The following is a 17,755-nucleotide window of genomic DNA, read 5'->3' as shown; positions in this document are numbered from 1 at the left end:
GAGATCAAGTTGCTTACACACCATACATTTAAAGCACACACACACCCCCAACACAAAAAAAGTAATCACGGGAACTGTAGTTTGTTAAGGGTGCTGGGGGTTCTAAGGTGTAAACGAAGGTTCCCAGGATTGGGAAGGTGTTTTTATTAAATGTATGACATTCTGATAAGAAAAGAGGGGGAGATCAATGCAGTTTAAAAGAGCATGGATCGTGCCCATTGCCTACCAGCAGGTGTTCTGCATCACTCCTTGCTGCAGAGGTGTAAACAGAAAGGGAAAGAGAGCGGGGGCGACTGGACACAGAAAATTATGACCGGGTTGGCTAATAATTCCTACCGAACATTCTCGGCAGGAGACGGTGGCAGACTTGGCAGGCTTTGTTCCTTTCTGCTCACGGTTTGCTACCAGCAAACATGTGCAGGCGTTTCTGCTTCCGAGGAACAGTCGGAGAGAGAGAGAAAAGAAAGAAGAAAGGAAGGAAGGAAGGAAGGAAGGAAGGAAAGAAGGAAAGAAAGAAAGAAAGAAAGAGAGAGAGAAAGAAAGAAAGAAAGGAAGGAAGGAAGGAAGGAAGGAAAGAAGGAAAGAAAGAAAGAAAGAAAGAAAGAAAGAAAGAAAGAAAGAAAGAAAGAAAGAAAATTCCCCCAAAGCGTCAGACCCAAATGGGACTCCAGCGCACACCGGGCCTCTTCTCTGCAATGGAGTCTTTCCTTTCCAGAACCAAAGCGGCTCTTCTCCAAAAAGGTTATGGGGCGGACAAGCCAGATCCGGAGCTCCTTGCTCTAACAAAATAAAAGTGAGCCCGTGTGCCGCGATTGGAAGACCAACGATATTTGCCACGCTGGTTGGGATCAGATTCAAGGCCTCAGCTAGCCCTCCCCTCTCTCCGCATTCTTGCCATAAAAAGAAGTTAGGGACTGTGATTCTTCAATCAATTCCCCTTTGAAACCAGCGGGGCTGATCTACCAACTGCTGGCCGTATACCCACAGACGATGTCACCCTAAAGACTCTTAGCTAGTGAGGAACTGAACCTTGCTGGGCCTTACTTCCGAGGAACTAAGCGCAGGCTTGAACTTTCTCCTGACGCGGAAGCGGAGGTTTGTTTATAGCGCCTTGGGCGGCGTTCGTTGCCTCGGCAGAAACCGCTCCATAGCCCGGGCCCCTACGGAGCAACAACTCCTAATAATTTCAACTTAACTGAATTGTGGGTTGTTGCTGTAACAAAACGGGAGCATAATATACGACAACTCCTGCTGGGACAGAAACGTTGGGGGTGGGGGTGGCTGTGTGTGTGTTCAGTTAATTTATGCGGCCCTCTGAAGTAGGTGTTTCATTTAGTATATACCCAAAATTTAAAATGCAAAAAATAAAATTAAAAAATCCCCAGCATTTTATAAATGAATGTTTAAATTATGCTGAACTAAGGCTTTAACGAAACGAAATACTTTTTTTAAAAAAAAACAACCTATTTTTGTTCTTATTGTGTATGTATATATACTATATATATATATGTACTATAGAGAGAGCGAGTTTGAGAGGCCTGCTAGGGCGAATCCTGAATTTATTTTACTTCCCTTCCGAAGGCAGGAATAGAAAGAGATGACTAAACAGGCGAAATCCCATCATTTTCCCCGCTCAAATTAAAGTACTAACAAAGCTCTGTATTGATATAACCCCCTCCCTGTATTTTTTCATATATATTTTAAGCAATGTAAACACACGTTTGCCTCTCCGCGCTTCCCCACACATTTATAAGAGGCTTTCTCTGTTCTGCGCTCCCAACTCTTCTTTTCCACACTGAGACAAAACGCAGAGCTTCCCCTTAAAGAAACACAAGTGACTGAAAGCAGATTACCCTGGAAGAGTGAAGTTTTTAAATATATATTTTCTTCCAGAACAGGCCTATAAAATGTTTCCAACCTATCTATCCCCCGAAGGGAATTTGAATTCATTCCTTAGGAACTTAAAAAAAACAACAACATTAAAACGGCATTGAAATTCTGAACTTTAATTTTCTGCACTGTGGTGGGACGGCAGAAAGAAAGAAAGAAAGAAAGAAAGAAAGAAAGAAAGAAACCGTATGTTGAGAAACCCACATTTTACGCGACTCAACAGAGACTAGAACCCAAACTCCGGACAATGAAAAGAAACGACGTGTATTTAAGATTTTAAGCAAATTTTGCGCCAGCTAAAATATTAAGATATAAAGTTTTAAAGCGTGCAGCGTATCCCTGTGGAAGTTAAAATCTCCGCTCGACTGCCTAGATCTCAACGTTTAATTCTGATTTTTGTACATTTTTTTCTTCCCAAAATAGGGAATGAACCCTCGTGGTCACGCGTTAACCCCTTTACACGTTACAACCCACAAACCAAGTCAGGCCAAGCGGGCTGCTTCTACCTGATCGAAGGGTTTTAGGGATCGAGCTTGCCTTTTCCGCCGAATCAAAGGGAGACCGCTGACGCCCCCACCCGAAACAATTTATTTAGGTGAAAACGAGTCCTCGTTAAATCAGCCGGAATGACAAGTACACGTTGTTGCGTTCAGGATCAAAGTGGATCAGCCAGTTTTGAGTACAATTACGTTTAGTTAATTTGTGGGCTACCACCTTGCGGGAAGCTATTTTAAAGTTATAATGGGCAGCAAATTATCGGAAGGAAATGACGAGGAGGGTAGGGTGGGGCGGGGCGGTAGAGGGAGCGCAGGCTGCGATCCTAGGCGCGCACACACACACACACACACACACTTTGGAGCAATTCTCATTCAACTCAGTAGGACTTCTTTCTGAGTAAACGTGTACAGGATCTATTAAACCATTACAGCGCTACTTTTTAAAAATACACATTGCGCATATATGTAAAAGTTGGGGCTCAAGCAAGAGTTTTGGAAGGATGAGGGTTGATTAAGACTGGTAATGAACTAATCATTTAATCATCGCATTATGATGATGATGATGATGATCCTCCACACCTATTTTTCAAATCAAAAAGGTTTCCACCAGCGTTAGCCTGTACTACTGTGAACTGTAAAGGGGATTTTTAAAAAAAAAAAAAAAAAGCAAACAAATCAGCAACATTTTGGGTCAGATAAGCGGAGATGTCGCTACATGAAATCCGTAGTCAATAAACTGAAGGATCCTGGATCACATAGTCTCACTTGGAAGTAAGCACCGCTGAAGGAGGAGAGGAGGAAACGAGTGAAAGTGGTTGGGATCGGGGCGTTTAGGGACGAATTCGTTCCTTAGTAACTCCTGCACTTAACCGAAGCCACAGCAGGAAGAACGTAAGGAAAACAATGAAGGGGAGGGTGAAAAAAATGCCACAAGCAAGAAGGGGGGGGGGTACCTAGTGGTATTCACGGCAGGAACGAAGAATAAACTCCAGGAAGTCGATTAAAAGTCCCAACGCGCTCAAAGGGCTTTTACTATCCAAGGCGAGCACAGAATCGCAGCCTCAACGCCACAATCCTCAGCGTGCCTTCTGCTCAGAAGAAAGCCCAACATAGCTTGCAAGTTTCTGCAGGCATAGGATCGCAGCCCTCCCTCCTTCCCAACCCCCCCCCCAGACATCCCCAAAGCGCCCAACTGTGGCAGGATCGTGTGATAATAACAATAACAATGATTCAGTTATAGATAGTTATAGATAGTTATAGATAGGTAGCCGTGTTGGTCTGCCATAGTCAAAACAAAATAAAAAAATTCCTTCCAGTAGCACCTTAAAGACCAACTAAGTTAGTTCTAGGTATGAGCTTTCGTGTATCTGAAGAAGTGTGCATGCACACGAAAGCTCATACCTAGAACTAACTTAGTTGGTCTTTAAGGTGCTACTGGAATAACAATGATGATGATGATGATGATGATGATCGCCTTAAAATAAATAAAAGAACGCCTGGTATGTTTCCCATTCGTCTGCACTGCCTGCCCATCGGGGCAGAAAGCATCTGAGAAGGGGGCTTTTGGGGAAGAAGTTTGGGGGTGAGGAGAAACGGCGGACCCCACTTTCTGGGAAGGAAGCCCCTAGCGCCCCATGCTAGCCTTGCTCAGAGTAGCCCCACTGAAGTCAACGGACCTGACTCCCTTAGGCCCGTCCATTATAAAAGGCACCACGAACGAAAGCCTCTCCCGATCTCCTCTGAGCAAGACCCCCCCCCCCGCCATTTACTCCAGACTAGGGAGCCTGGAGAGGCCGGGAATGGCATCATTGGAAGGGACCTTCCGGGATCATCCAGTCCAACCCCCAACCCCGCCCCCCCCCCTGCGCGCAAAACAAGAAAGGGGGAGGAAGGCGCAAGGGGCTCTGACCTGCCGGCCTTGGTGACGATCATCTCGGTGCCCAGCTGGTTGAACTCGTCCCACAGCGCCTTCATCTCCAGCTGCACGTTGACGTTGGCCACTTTGGGGTTCTTCTTGACCGGCGCCTTGGCCGAGGCCGGCGCCGAGCCCCCGCCGCCGCCGCCTCCCCCTCCGCCGCTCTCGGGGGTCTCGGAGCCCGGCGGCGGCGGCGGCGGAGGAGGAGGAGGAGGGTTGGCCCCGGAGCCGCCTGGGAAGGCGTAGCCGAGCTGCTGCTGCTGCTGGCTGGCGTGGTGGTGCTGCGGCGCCGGGGGCGGCGGCGGCTGAGGCGGCGGGTGTTGCTGCTGCTGCTGCTGCTGCTGCGCCGAGCAGGGCTCGTAGTGCGGCGGCTCCTGCTGCCCGTACGGGTCCCCCGGCGACGGCGAGAGGTGGTGGTAGCCGGCCGCGGCCGCCGCCGACGCGTTGAGGCTGCTCAGGCTGTTGGCCGTGAAAGCGGCGACGTCGCAAAAATGGGACAGCTGCGTCAGCCAAGGGCTGGAGATGGCTGAGATCATGCCGGAGGAAGAAGAAGAAGAAGAAGAAGAGGAAGAAAAGAGAGAGAGAAAGGAGGGAGGGAGGGAAGGAAGGAGTGGGGGGGGGGGAGAGAGAGAGAGAACAGCGGGCGGTCAGGTCGGTTGCTCGCTTCGCGGAGCTGCTCGCCCTCCTGAGGTAAACTGGGCCGCGGCGCCAGCGCCGCCTCAATTTATAGCGCCCCGCCGCTGAGGGAGAAAGAGAATGGAGGCCCCTCTCTCTCTCGGTTGACTTGGCCTCTGCTCTTCTCCTCTCTCTCTCTCTCTCTTTCTCACCCCCCCTTTTTTTTTTAAAAAAAAGCGCTCGGCCAAGTTCGCCTCAGCGCCGGCGGGCTCGCTCCTCCGCTCTCGGTGGCGCGCCTGCGCGCGCACACCAGAAACTTTCCAGCTTATCCCCGCGGCTGCTTCTCCTCATAAACGCGCCGGGGGCTCTCCGAGGAAGGCGCGCGAGGCGGCCACCGCCTCGGCTCCGGCGAGACGCCGAGAGAAAACTGTACGCCGAGAGAGAGAGAGAGAGAGAGAGGCCCAGAAAAAGCCCCCCGCGCTCTGAAGGAACGAGCTCCTTTTCCCCGGCGTTTTCTCGCTTCCCCGGCGGCGCGAGAGAGCGAGCGAGAGAGTGAGCGCTACTGACAAGAACTCCCTCAGACTGCCTCTCTCTTTTTTTTCTCTCGCGCTGTGGCGCTCCTGACTGACTTGACTGACTGACTGACAGACGGACTGAGTCATTCCCCCGGGGACTGGGGGGGTGGGGTTGAGCACGGCGGGGGAGAGGCCTGGGCGCGCGCGCCACGCTCTCCTATCTCCTCCTCGCGCCCAGCCCAGCAGGGGACGTCCCTCCTCCCACCGCCAAACTCTTTCTCCCCCCCTCTCTCGCTTGGGCTTTTGGCCTCGCCCCCGAAAGGGAGAGGGCGAGTCAGCCAGCCCGGCCGTCAGTCAGCCAGCGAGCGCTGGCGGCTGGCTGCGCGGGCAGGGCTCGGCTCCTCCGCCCCCCACCCACCTTCTTCCTCTTCGTCCCCCTCATCTTTTAAACGCCCTGCTTTGCTTCCATTTTCTCCTGGCTTGGCCGTGAGGCGGCCTCTTCTCTCTCTCTCTCTCTCTCTCTCTCAGCAGAGGCCTCCCTCTTTTCGCTGCCACCAAACCGGTTCTTACTTTCCTCCCCCCCCCCTCTCCCTTCTTCTTCAGTGGCGATAAAGGGGAGCCCCTGCAGGTAACGCGCGCGCGCTTTTCCTTGCCTCGGGAGCCGCGCAGTGATTGACAAGCGGGGAGAGCGCGCGCGCGCGCTTGGAGGGGGTGGGCTTTTCCTTGGCTCGCTCCAGCAGCTTTGATGCAAGCAAAAATTTACATGCAACCTCTTAAAAACACAAAAAAACCCCACTTGCATCTGCTCTCATCCACCCCCATTTCCTATTATACTGCAAATTAATTATCTGCATATTATAGATGCGGAAACTCATCCAGCACCACTGCAGCTTTCCTACCCATTCAAACAGGCTCGTTTTTAACCCAGGACCTCTGAAACTTCAGCAAGCGCCGGTCCACAAATCTCTTAAGCCGTATACTGGAAGCAAAAGCGAGGGGCCTTATTTGAGCTCTTAACTCTGTTTAAATGGCCAGGAGGACTTTTACAGGAATCCCCTCTCCAACCCGAAATTGTCCGAATTAGGGCCCCGATCTATACAGTGTTGAGTGAGGTTTATATGAGATTGCAGTACTAATCCGGATTGCGGGCTCGCTAATATGTGAACACAGTATTGGAGAGGGTAGGGGGATAAATTCGCTGTTGCTAACCCAGAGTCAGATCACTGATCTATCTAGTTCAATATTGTCCCCAATGACAGGCAGCGGTTCTCCAGGGTTTCAGAAAAGGAACATTCCCAGCTCTACCTGAGATGCCCGGGACCTTCTGCATGCAAGGCAGATGTCCTACCACTGAGCTATGACGTTCCCCCCAATGCTGGAAGGAATGAAATGGTATTGGTTTCAAGAAGAGGTATTATTATTATTATTATTATTATTAGATTAGTTTGGGAAGTTATTATTATTATTATTATTAGATTGCCGTGGGAAGTGCATTTCCTTGGAAGTCAAGTTCCAAGGAAACCACAGAATTATTCTGATTCCTCTGTTCGGATTTAAAAATAAAATTAAGATTAAAGTTATTCCTGCGGAGAATACTCACTGAAACCAGACTGAGTGGGCATCTTTTCTTACACGACTCTTTAGATATCCTATTCAATGGAGCTTACTTCCTCTCAAAAAATATTCCTGTAAGAGAATTGGGTTACTAAGAAATCTGGGGAAAGTTGGCAGGACTCTCCTGCCGAGGTTAAATCCCGCTATATAATGAAATAGCGAATATATAATATAAGTTTTATTGTTGTTGTTTAAGATTCAGTTCAAGTAAGTATAGTCTGTTTTAAAAGTAACCTTTAAAAAGCAACTTTTAAAAAAGTTATTATGGCTTATTTTAAGATGTAGTGTGGAAGCCCGTCATATTATTCTGAGCTACTCTTGGACACCTCCTCAAGCCAGAAGATCTCATTCTGGAGAGAGAGAGAGCCATGGAAGTGAACGGGACCGCGCAATACCACATCTCTCCCATTCACTTCCGTGGGGTTCCTATAGGTGACCTTTCCGCGAAGTTTAATTAATTAAAGTTTATTTGTATCCTGCATTTCCACCAGCTAGTTCTTCCAGGCGGTTTACAAACACGTGCTAAATCCATATTGTGTCCTGTGTTATTCGCTTGCTGTTTAGCACGGTGTCCTTGGCTGCGCTGTGTAATACAGCATATAGCCTTTATTGCTCTGGTCGTCTGGATGAGCCCCCAGTCTCTCTCTCTCTCTCCCCCACATGGAATATTTGAAACAGAGAATCCTCTCCGCCACTCTCCAATTAAACTTTATGGATTTCACATTCTATGTGGCCTTGTTGTAGAAAATCGCCTCCTGACTTTGAACCAGCCGGGGTTTTTTAAAAGTTCTAAAACCATTGTTTTATACTTTCTATAAGCGCCATATGACTTCCTATACCATAACACTGCTATTTTATTTTCTTTCTAATTATTTGTATTTCTTCCAAGCTCTGTAATCTCGTGAATTAATTCCTCCCCGCCAAGGCTAACGCCCCGTTGCGCGTTGAAATGAACCGGGCTATCGCAGTGGAATCTAGCACAAGTTCATTTCTGTGTGTTTATTTATAGTAAACTGTTTTTAAAAACGTAAATGGAACTGGCTTCCAAGTTAAGTGATTAAGATCTCTGTATATAAAATACAACCCAGTGTTTACCATATTTACCGGGAAGCAAGACTCAAACGTGTTTTATGTCAGCTCCACAGAACGTTAGTGTGATCCTGTGTGTATAATCTGCACCGTATATGGGAACCATCCGGTCAAAACCTGTAGTTCCATTCATTTATTCCGAAGTTTCAGCCATTTATTTTTCAGTAAGGGTTAAGACAAGACTTCATCTCTTCCCACTGAAAGGAACGGGACTTTAAAAAGTCCTGTGGTTAGATTTGCATTCCCTTGACTTTCCTTATGTAGAAGGGAACTATTATAGTTCCTTGTACTAATTTAATAATAACAATAGAATTTAATAATAAGAATAGAATAGACTTATATGTTCCAAATACTCAACTTTCTCTTGTTCTTACAGGCAAATTAGAGAGAGCTTCTCCCCCCCCTCCCCCCAAACACACACGTGGTCCCTTCCTCACTGCGCTGCAATCGCTGCTAATAACTCCATAGCTCAGGGCTACTTTGCTAATTGACAGCGAAGCAGCACATTACAAGCATGTGCCTAACCTAGATTTACTATCGATTTGAGAGAGCCTGTGGTTTGTTTGTTTTTTCCGTGGGCGGTGGCTCCAGTTGCTAACGTTATATGTGCCACCCAAATGCCACAGATGCTTTTACTCGGAAGCCAACCCCACTGGGTTCAATGGGGCTGACGCCCAGGTAGGCTTCTGTTTCGGGACTCCGGCCTCGGTTACTTTTAGAGGAGAGTCGTTTTCCAAAGAAAAGACGCCGGGCGGGCGAGCAAACCAGAAGAGGTTGTGGTTTAGTTCCTAGATCCGTTAAACAAAAGTATGGACTATTTATTTTTTTTAAGAACCCCAAACAGAACTGCAATGTTTGCTGCTCACAGACCCATCCGCTCACACGGTGAGTTTAATGCTAAGTGACTTGGTAATGCTGCACAACATTCATCATAATAATAATTATTATTGTTGTCGTTAATTATTATGAATTATAATGGGTACTCCAAGCAGAACCCATTGAAACTAATGGGCATGACTAACAGGTTCATTAGCTCCTTTGGGTCTACTCTGAGTATATCTCCGCTGGCTACGGCCCGGAGCTGGAGGATCCGGGGGCGCTTTTCGCTGGGGAGCCTATATATGAGGAAGGGTCGTTCGTGGCTTAGCGGCAAACTGCATGCTCTGTAGGCAGATGGCTCCTCAGTTCAGACCCCTTAGGATTGGGGAAAATCTGCGCCCCAGACCCCCGGAGACCCAGTGCCAGTAAGAAGAGTTTAGAGGGACCGCTGGTCTAACTCGGCAGCAGGCAGCTCCCTAAGTCCCGAAGCCCCCAAAACCCGCGTTATTCCTCGGCGACAAAGCGCCACGGAAAATAATATACGCGAAAGAAGGCACATTTTCAATGCGCGGAAGTTCCTTGGAGCGAGGGAACCGGCGCAGCGCAAGCGGAGTCGTCGTGTCTACTCGGAAGTAAGCCCAGACACCTTGAATTTCCAGGTGTCGGCGTGCGCGCCGCAGAGGGACGGGCGCGCTGGGTTTTGCTTTGTTTGAGGCTGTTGTCAAAAGGTTTCCTTGCTGCAATACAGCCCCTTGGGCCGTCTCCGGGTCTCCGTGCGCGGCAGAGCTGGGTTACTCTAACCGGGAGACGAGTATCCGAGCAAACTGTGCGAGTGTCTGTGGGCGAGATCCCCGGAGCTCCCTTCGCCCTTGAACCCTGGGTGCTGGCTGCGCTAAGCAGTGGCTGAGGGGCGCCACATATTTTTGCAGACATCCACTCTCCCCTCCCCACCAACTAGTTGATTGATTTATTTTTTAAAAGCAAATTTCTCGAGCCTCTTCGCCGCTTACCTTCCATGTCCCGGGTAACGGCGCTAAAATGCATCCTCCTCCGGGCGGCGGCGGCGGCGGCGGCAGCGGAGGGGCTGTAAGGTCTGCGGAGGCCCCCCCCGACGGCGGCGGCGGCGCTGGGCTCGGAGTCCAGCGCAGCGACTACAACCTCCTCCTCGTCGTTGTCGTCGTCTTCTTCTTCTTCGTCGCCGCCTCCTCCTTTTCCCTCGCGCTCAGCGGCTGAAATCAGAGAGGCGATACTGAACGCGTTGGCCTTGGGGGATAGGGGGCTCGCGTCGTCCATAGGGGGGCAGAGAACCGCCGAGCCCGGGTGGAAACGGCTCGCCCGTCGGGGAGATCAGCGCGCCAGGGCCAGCTGCGCTGGGACGCGCGCGGCGCGCATGGCAGGGGCCCCGCGGCGGCCCGGCGGCAGAAACTGCTGCGGGAAGAGAAGGAGCCGAAGGAAGTTTCCGAAGCGGCTCCCCCACCCCTCTCTCCTCTGCCCTGGCCCTTCCCTCCCCACCCCCCCTCCAGCAACCCATCGCCGTTCCCTCCTCCCAGCTGGCGGAAAGTGGCTCTCCGCGCCTTGGCCCAACCCGAAATCTCCCTCCTCCTCCTCCTCCTCCTCTGCCACCTCGTCCCCCCTCCCGCTTCCCCCCCCCCCTGCACCTCGGATCAGCAGCCGGCCTAGCCACGTTTACTCGGAAGTAAGTGCCGCGCCTGCTCAGGGAGGTTTTACCTCCAGGTAAAGCGCTTAGGATCGAGTGGGATTTTATGTTCTTGCTTTCTCCACACATCTCTCCCGCATTCCTTTTTTTTCCCCAGCAAGGAATAGCTCAGGTAAATGCTCCTGGTTTTCCCTTTTTCCCGTTTCCCCTGGATTTATTGCGTTTATTTACACCACTTTCCTCCCTCCTCTGAGCGCGCCTTCCTTGCCAGGCTGAGGGCGCAGCTGCCTTCCCTGTCGCAGAGGATTCCTCTCGCTCGCTCTGCGCACCTTCCCGTGGGTGGCGATGCCACACGGATTGGCGCGTCGGTAAGAATGGCCTGCCCCGCCGCTAATTTCGCATCCTCCACTCTCCGCTTCCTTTGCGGAAACACTACCAGCGACAAACTAGCAAAGAAGAGAGCTATAAATTGGAGAGGATTGTGGCGGCGAGCAGTAGAGCGGGGAGACTGCGTCTCCTTCATTTTTCCAGTTCTCTTGCCATGGCCACCAGAATAATAATAGCAGAAACTTTGTGGGGAGTGTTTGCCCAGGTGTGGAAGGACACCCCAGAATCACCAGCAATTACCTATATAGGCGGAAGCAGCGCAACCCCCTCCCAGAGTGAGTCCAGCCTAGAAGCGAAACAGTCCGCTCCGCGGTTGCCCGAATCAAAGAAGGGGTCACCTAGCTACGCAAGACCTTGAGAATGAACCATCCCTTCTTCAGCCCGGTCTGTGGGCCGGTACTGAAAACGGTTTCTCCAGAGGTGCGTGTGGACAGATTAGTTCTACTGCGTTTTACTGCTTTGACCTATAAACAGGCCGCACTATTAGCGGTGACCCCACCACACACAAAGACACACACACGCCCCAATGCACCAATCCCATGGGCTACTGTATCCTCAGAAGTGCGTGCGCTTAGATCTCCATCCCTCCCATTAAAGCGCGCGTCGGGTTGTGCGAAGCCGCGTTTCTCTGCAAAACTGAACGTTGCGTAAGACAGCAATTACAGCTCTATGGCAATTATGGTGAGGAGCCTTGATTCGCACCCCAAACCTCTCCTCCCCTCGCGCCGGAGATGTCATCACCGACCCATAATATCTGGCTCGAGGCTTGGGGACGAGACACGTACCAGCTTAGTTTGCGAAGGATTGCCAGGGGTGGGTTTTAATTTTTGCGGTGGGGGGAGGGAATAGCGCCCCAGATCCAAACAGCACCTGCTTAAAAACTTAAAACACTTTCTCGGGGTGGGAATAAGCTTCGTAGAGACCTAGGCAGAGACATCTCTTTCCGATCCAGGCTCAGACGCCCAGAGAGGCGCGGGCCACTTTCGGTTTTTGAGGCCTCTGGCCATAATAATCTTTTAAAAAATAATACATGACGGCGACGGGGGGGGGGGAGGAGAGAAAACATATCCAAAAAGTGCATGGTTTGTATAATCAGCTTATCTGAGAGGACACATTCACCGCGGTCTAATCCTGAGCCATTCCAGCCGTTTTATTGCATTAATATCTAGGAACACTTTAAACTATCTAATATGACAAAGTTCTATATCGGTCAACAACGAAGTCTTTGGTCAAATCCCATCTCTTATTTGAATATATTTGAAGCTCTGAGCCGAAAGGATGTGTCATTTTTTGGTTTGTTAAGCAAAAATAAAATAAAAATAAAATTGCAAAAAGTTATCAAATGCTCCCAAAATTTAAAAAAGGGTCAAAATTTGAGATTAAGGTTAAGAGCAAATGGGTCCCCCTTCCTAAAGCAAAATTACTCTAGGAATGGAATATGAACCGAGTATGAATCGGGCTCTCGATCCCATAATAGTCCCAAACTCTTCTGCGTTAGTATGATTAGTACTGATACCAACAGTAACTGCGGAGTATTTATCACTTTTTATCACTACCGTTGCATAGTCTTCAGAGTAATCCTCTGATTAGGTATTGTAGTATTGTAGTATTGTAGGGTAGTACAATACATTCTATTAAGAACGTTTACTTGCCGCTGGAGAATGCTTTAAGTGAGAAACCATAATAAAAAGAATTAGTAGTTCTTAAACCATGTTTCCATCTGGATCGAGAACGCTCTCTTGATGCAAAACGGTGATAAACCAGGATGGATACGGAAGAAGGAAGGAATTTTACATGAAATATCCCTTTGGGACCAAAGCTACAGTAAAAAGAATTATGGATCTTTTGTGCAATGCCTGACACTGAATTCGGAGAAAGAAAGAAAACACTTTCTGAGTTCCAAACCGTATAAAAGTCATAACTGTTTTGTGAAATCGCAAAACATTCCCAGGTGCTATATCTCTCGGGAGTCCGAAAGCCCGCGAGCCTTTTCTGGATAAAGACATACATAATTTCTGGCCTTGCAAACGAGGTATAGAAAGGATTTTGTCCCGGTTCACACAAGACTCCAGTCCTTGTCACCTAAGAGAGAGAAAGTGAATGACTCTAGAGTTGAGCCATCAGAACTGGTTTCGAGGACACCCCACCGCCGAAAAGACCCCCACCCACTTAAATCTTCGTGCCCACGGGAGCCTTCACTCGGCTGCGCACGTCTCGGATCCCCTCCAGGGGGCTGCGATCCTAACCGCACATTGAGTTCAATAGGACTCCCGAGCGAGCTAGGCACAGAAACACACACAAATACATCTGCTTAACTGGCCAGGTCACCTGCAAAGGCTTCCTTGAAGCGCCGTCCCCCTTTTCTCTGCTGCAACGTTAGAAGGCCAGACCGGGAGAACAGGATCGCTTTTCGCGGCTGCTCCCGGCGCAACACTCCTGCAACCCGATCTGTCCTCCGGCTACAGACGAAGTGGTGGGGGGGGGCTGGATAAGCAGACTTTGCCTCCCCCACCGCATTATACCCAAGACCCTTCTCCACATGAGCACCCACGGAAAAAAATAAAATAAACCCAGGCTAGGGCTGCTGGGATCTCGATGGGTATGGCAGACACACCATCGCTGCAGGGTCAGGGAGCGTATTGCGTGTTTTGCATAGAGACTGTCTGAAATTAACCCCCATTATCATCATCATTAAAGGGAGAACAGCCAACTGAAACCTCTGAATTGGCATTAATCAGGAAGTTCGACCGCATCACTCCTGGACTGAATCGCGACAAGGGCTTGATGTTACGTTACACGTGCGAACCCGATTCTTCGTCTTCCGAGAGACGCCTGTGTTATCAGCGACAACTGTCTGCAAACCGCCTCCGGGAATCACGGGATCTGTGTTCTGCTTCTGACCTCAATGTTTACAACTCCCCAGAAAAAAAGCATCACTCTCACATGTACATATACTTGTAAAACAGAATAAAACTCCATCCATCTGATGAAGTGACCGCAACCTACGGAAGCTTATGCCATCATAAATCGACGAAGTTTTCGAAGTGCCGCAAGGCTGTTCCGTAATAAGGAGCAAAAATATATATTTATGCAGCACTTAAAAAACAAAACAAAAAACGCTTAAAATGATGCAGGAGGATTTACTTAACATTAGCAGCAGTGGGTAGCGTGGGGGGTGCAGGGGGGGCCGGCCGCACCGGGCGCAACATCTGGGGGTTAGGGTTAGGGAGCGCAAATCCACGGGTTAGGGGGCGCAAATTACTTGCCTTGCCCCGGGTGCTGACAACCCACGCTATGCCACTGATTAGCAGTCCTGGCCAAGTCAATGAGATCCTGTAAGAAGTGGGCGGGATGTTATCACGCAATGGATCCCTCGATGACCACGATCACACGGATATTCTTCCGTGTTTTCCAACTAACGGAGCAACTCCCACTTTTGAGTAAGCCGTAGAATATTGTTCCAGGTCAGTGGGGGTAGGAAGAGAGGCTAGCTGCCGTACTTTCAACCGGTCCCGTTCATTTCTTTGGTGGACCTGGGTGTGAATTGTGCGGAAGGACCCCCAGGATTGGAAGCCGACCTGTAAGCCGCCTTGAGCTCCCGGATGGGGGAAAAGACCGTTTGTTATAAATAGAATAAACAAACGAATAAAATTGGTTTTGGGGGGAAAGGGGGGGAAAAAATCAACCACGATTCCGTACTTTATAATGCCCCTTTTATATCCGTGGGACATATTTAAGCGTAACTGTCCCATTGGAATAATAATAATCCCTGGCCTTTTGGCTGGAAAGTGGTTTACAAGATAGTTTCAGAACAGGTGATGATCGGATGCCTTAAGAAAATAAGAGCTCTAAATAAAACGGATTTATTTGTCTTTCTTTTTTTAAAAAAAAATACAAATCGTGCCTGGGTTTCTATAATTTTACAAGGATTCTCCCTCCCCCTCCAATGAATAAACAGCACTTTTTATGACACTTTGCCCAGATTCTTTTTTAAAAAAGAAGTTTTTAATCCCTATTTTAGGTCTCCCTACCATGAATGACAAAACTCACAACTCTTATGATTAATCCACCGTTTGAAGAAACATACCACCAAAACCCACTATCTGATCTTCCTATAATCAATTTCAAATCCCCAGTATCATTCTGTTGTTATGGCTGATTTTTAGGACTCATAATAATAGCATTGTGTCATTTAAATCGCGTTCATGCTGACCTCATTTGATATCAACAAAAATAATATTGCAGTAATAATAATTTAATAATGAACAGGACTGGGGGAGTGAAGGTGTAAAACTCTTCAGCTAAGTCCTACTTAGAAAAGACCCACTGGAATTAATGGACTTAAGTAAGTCCTGTCCATTAACTTCAGGGGTTGCAATCCTATACATCCACTGAATAATAATAATAATAATAATAATAATAATAATAATAATAATAATAATAATTTATTTATACCCTGCCCATCTGGCTGAGTTTCCCCAGCCACTCTGGGCGGCTTCCAATCGAGTGTTAAAAACAATACAGCATTAAGTATTAAAAACTTCCTTAAACAGGGCTGCCTTCAGATGTCTTTTAAAAATAGGATAGTTGCTTATTTCCTTGACATCTGATGGGAGGGCATTCCACAGGGTGGGCGCCACTACCGAGAAGGCCCTCTGTCTGGTTCCCTGTAACCTCACTTCTCGCAATGAGGGAACCGCCAGAAGGCCCTCGGCGCTGGATCTCAGTGAACGATGGGGGTGGAGATGCTCCTTCAGGTATACAGGACCGAGGCCTCAATGGGACTTACATCACAAGAGATGGTTGGCTCTCCCAATCAGGCACCTCTCAGATTTACAACCTCCTGGTTGTAAACATACTTACTAGGGTTCCTTGCGTTGAAAGGTGAGATATTAAATGTGCTAATAAAAAACAAAGCGAAACAACAACTTTGCCACCAGATTCCAACATGCCCCCCCCCCCAATGTCTAGTGGTTCGTGTCTACCATTTGATTAGTCCCAGATGACTGTGTTTAACTGATAGGTGAGTATGTAAAGCATGGTCTGACTGCTCTTCTCAAATGTCTGGAAGTCGAACCCTTTCTCTGAAAGCTGCTGAACAGGTTTATGGGGAAGACTTCGGATAAAGCAGTTTGTGGATTTTTGTGGTTATAACCCATCCGGTTCAAAATATACCAAGTAAAAGGCCTCTACTGCCATACCTGATAAATTGAACATTATTCTAGATGCTAAGAACATAAAATCAGGAAGAAAAGTCCAGGTTATCTAGGGTCCTGTTCTTACAGTGGCCAATGAGAGGCCTATGAGAAGATACTCCAGAAAAAGAAGAAGAAGAAGAGGAGGAGGAGGAGGAGGAGTTTGGATTTGATATCCCGCTTTATTACTACCCTAAGGTGTCTCAAAGCGGCTAACAATCTCCTTTCCCTTCCTCGCCCCACAACAAACACTCTGTGAGGTGAGTGAGGCTGAGAGACTTCAGAGAAGTGTGACTAGCCCAAGGTCACCCAGCAGCTGCATGTGGAGGAGCGGGGAAGCGAACCCAGTTCACCAGATTACGAGTCCACCACTCTTAATCACTATACCACACTGGCTCTGAACAGAACCTGAGCACCATCCTTGCTTCCTGGTGAGTATGAGCAACTGGTTGTCAGAGGCAGACTGGAAGCATAACATAACCATTATGGTTTGTAGCCACTGGTCGCCTCATCCTGCATTGATTTGTGTAATCCAAGCCATGCAAATTGGTGGAACATCACTACATCCTGTGGAACGCTGTAGACTAGGGGTGGGGAACCTTTTTGGCTACACAGACCAGATCCTCATCTCAGGATTGGCTTCCCAAGCTAAACTTGACAGGTAGGTGGATGGGGTCACCCACCTGTCAATCAAATCACCTGTCAGTCACGTCACATCAGCCCTGCCCACCTCTCAAAGTCCTTTGCACAGTCAGCTGGCGGTTTGCAAAAGGGCTTTCTAGGGCAGTCCTGGGCTTGCATGCATTCCCACTCTGGAGGGAGGCTCAAGCAGGAAAGTAGGAGTGCACTTAGCAAAAGTGCTATTTGAAGCAGCTCCTCGCTTCTCCCTTTCACTGGGCGTCCATGGAAGCGGAGAAGAGAAGGTCCCATCCATCAGCAGCTGGCATTACCAGTGCTGTCAGCTGATGGTCAGGTGTGCATGTTTTGAGGGAAATTGTCCCATGGGCCAAACTGCACACCATTGTGGGCAAAGATTGGCCCTTGAGCCTGAGCATAGCCCACTACTTCACTTGCTGTAGTCTGATTTCCTGGATTCAGGCAATTCAGGAGCGCCTGAATTGGCAGGGATTTGGACCAAAGCAGTATCGTTCAAACCAGGGTCTCCAGATGTTCTTAGACTACAACGCATTGTGGATTTTCCGTCTGAAGTCTTGCAGAAAGAACAAATGCTCTTAGTGAAAGATGGTGTGATTTGCACCTGGCAGTGCGATCTCAGTCCAGCAATTATTGTATTAGTCAAGTCGTTAAGAAGTTCAATAAAAATAAGGACTGTTTCTTCATTTCCTCCCCCCCCCCACCTTTGCTTTTTAAAAAACAACATTCTTTATTATTTGGCACATTTTGCAATGTACCAATGAAAAATCTGCTCTGGGCTTCAAAACCTTTGCCAAAGAGTAGAAGAAGAGGAAGAGTTTGGATTTGATATCCCACCTTTCACTCCCCTTCAGGAGTCTCAAAGCGGCTAACATTCTCCTTTCCCTTCCTCCCCCACAACAAACACT

The 17,755-nt window shown here is 48.6% G+C and overlaps 1 protein-coding gene across 3 annotated transcripts in view; it reads right to left on the bottom strand.

The window, feature by feature from the left end:
- TBX1 (T-box transcription factor 1) overlaps window positions 1-10,328 on the bottom strand; it is a 44,923-nt gene extending 34,595 nt beyond the window's left edge. The window contains exons 1-2 of one of the 3 annotated variants that reach the window (XM_081842779.1): window positions 9,965-10,328; window positions 4,297-4,828 (exon numbers count right to left, since the gene is read on the bottom strand). In XM_081842779.1, coding sequence (XP_081698905.1) covers window positions 4,297-4,828; window positions 9,965-10,247 — 815 coding nt within the window. In that variant the 5' untranslated portion in view covers window positions 10,248-10,328. Of the gene's footprint in view, window positions 1-4,296; window positions 4,870-9,964 lie in introns of those variants that run through there. The other 2 variants (XM_081842780.1, XM_081842781.1) reach the window with 2 other exon arrangements.
- Window positions 10,329-17,755: the final 7,427 nt, after the last annotated feature.

This window comes from Podarcis erhardii, assembly GCF_964252035.2.
Source record: "Podarcis erhardii genome assembly, chromosome: 15".
Taxonomy (NCBI): Eukaryota; Metazoa; Chordata; class Lepidosauria; order Squamata; family Lacertidae; genus Podarcis; species Podarcis erhardii.
Note: the sequence above shows the minus strand (reverse complement) of the source record. Positions and strands in the feature narration are given on the sequence as shown.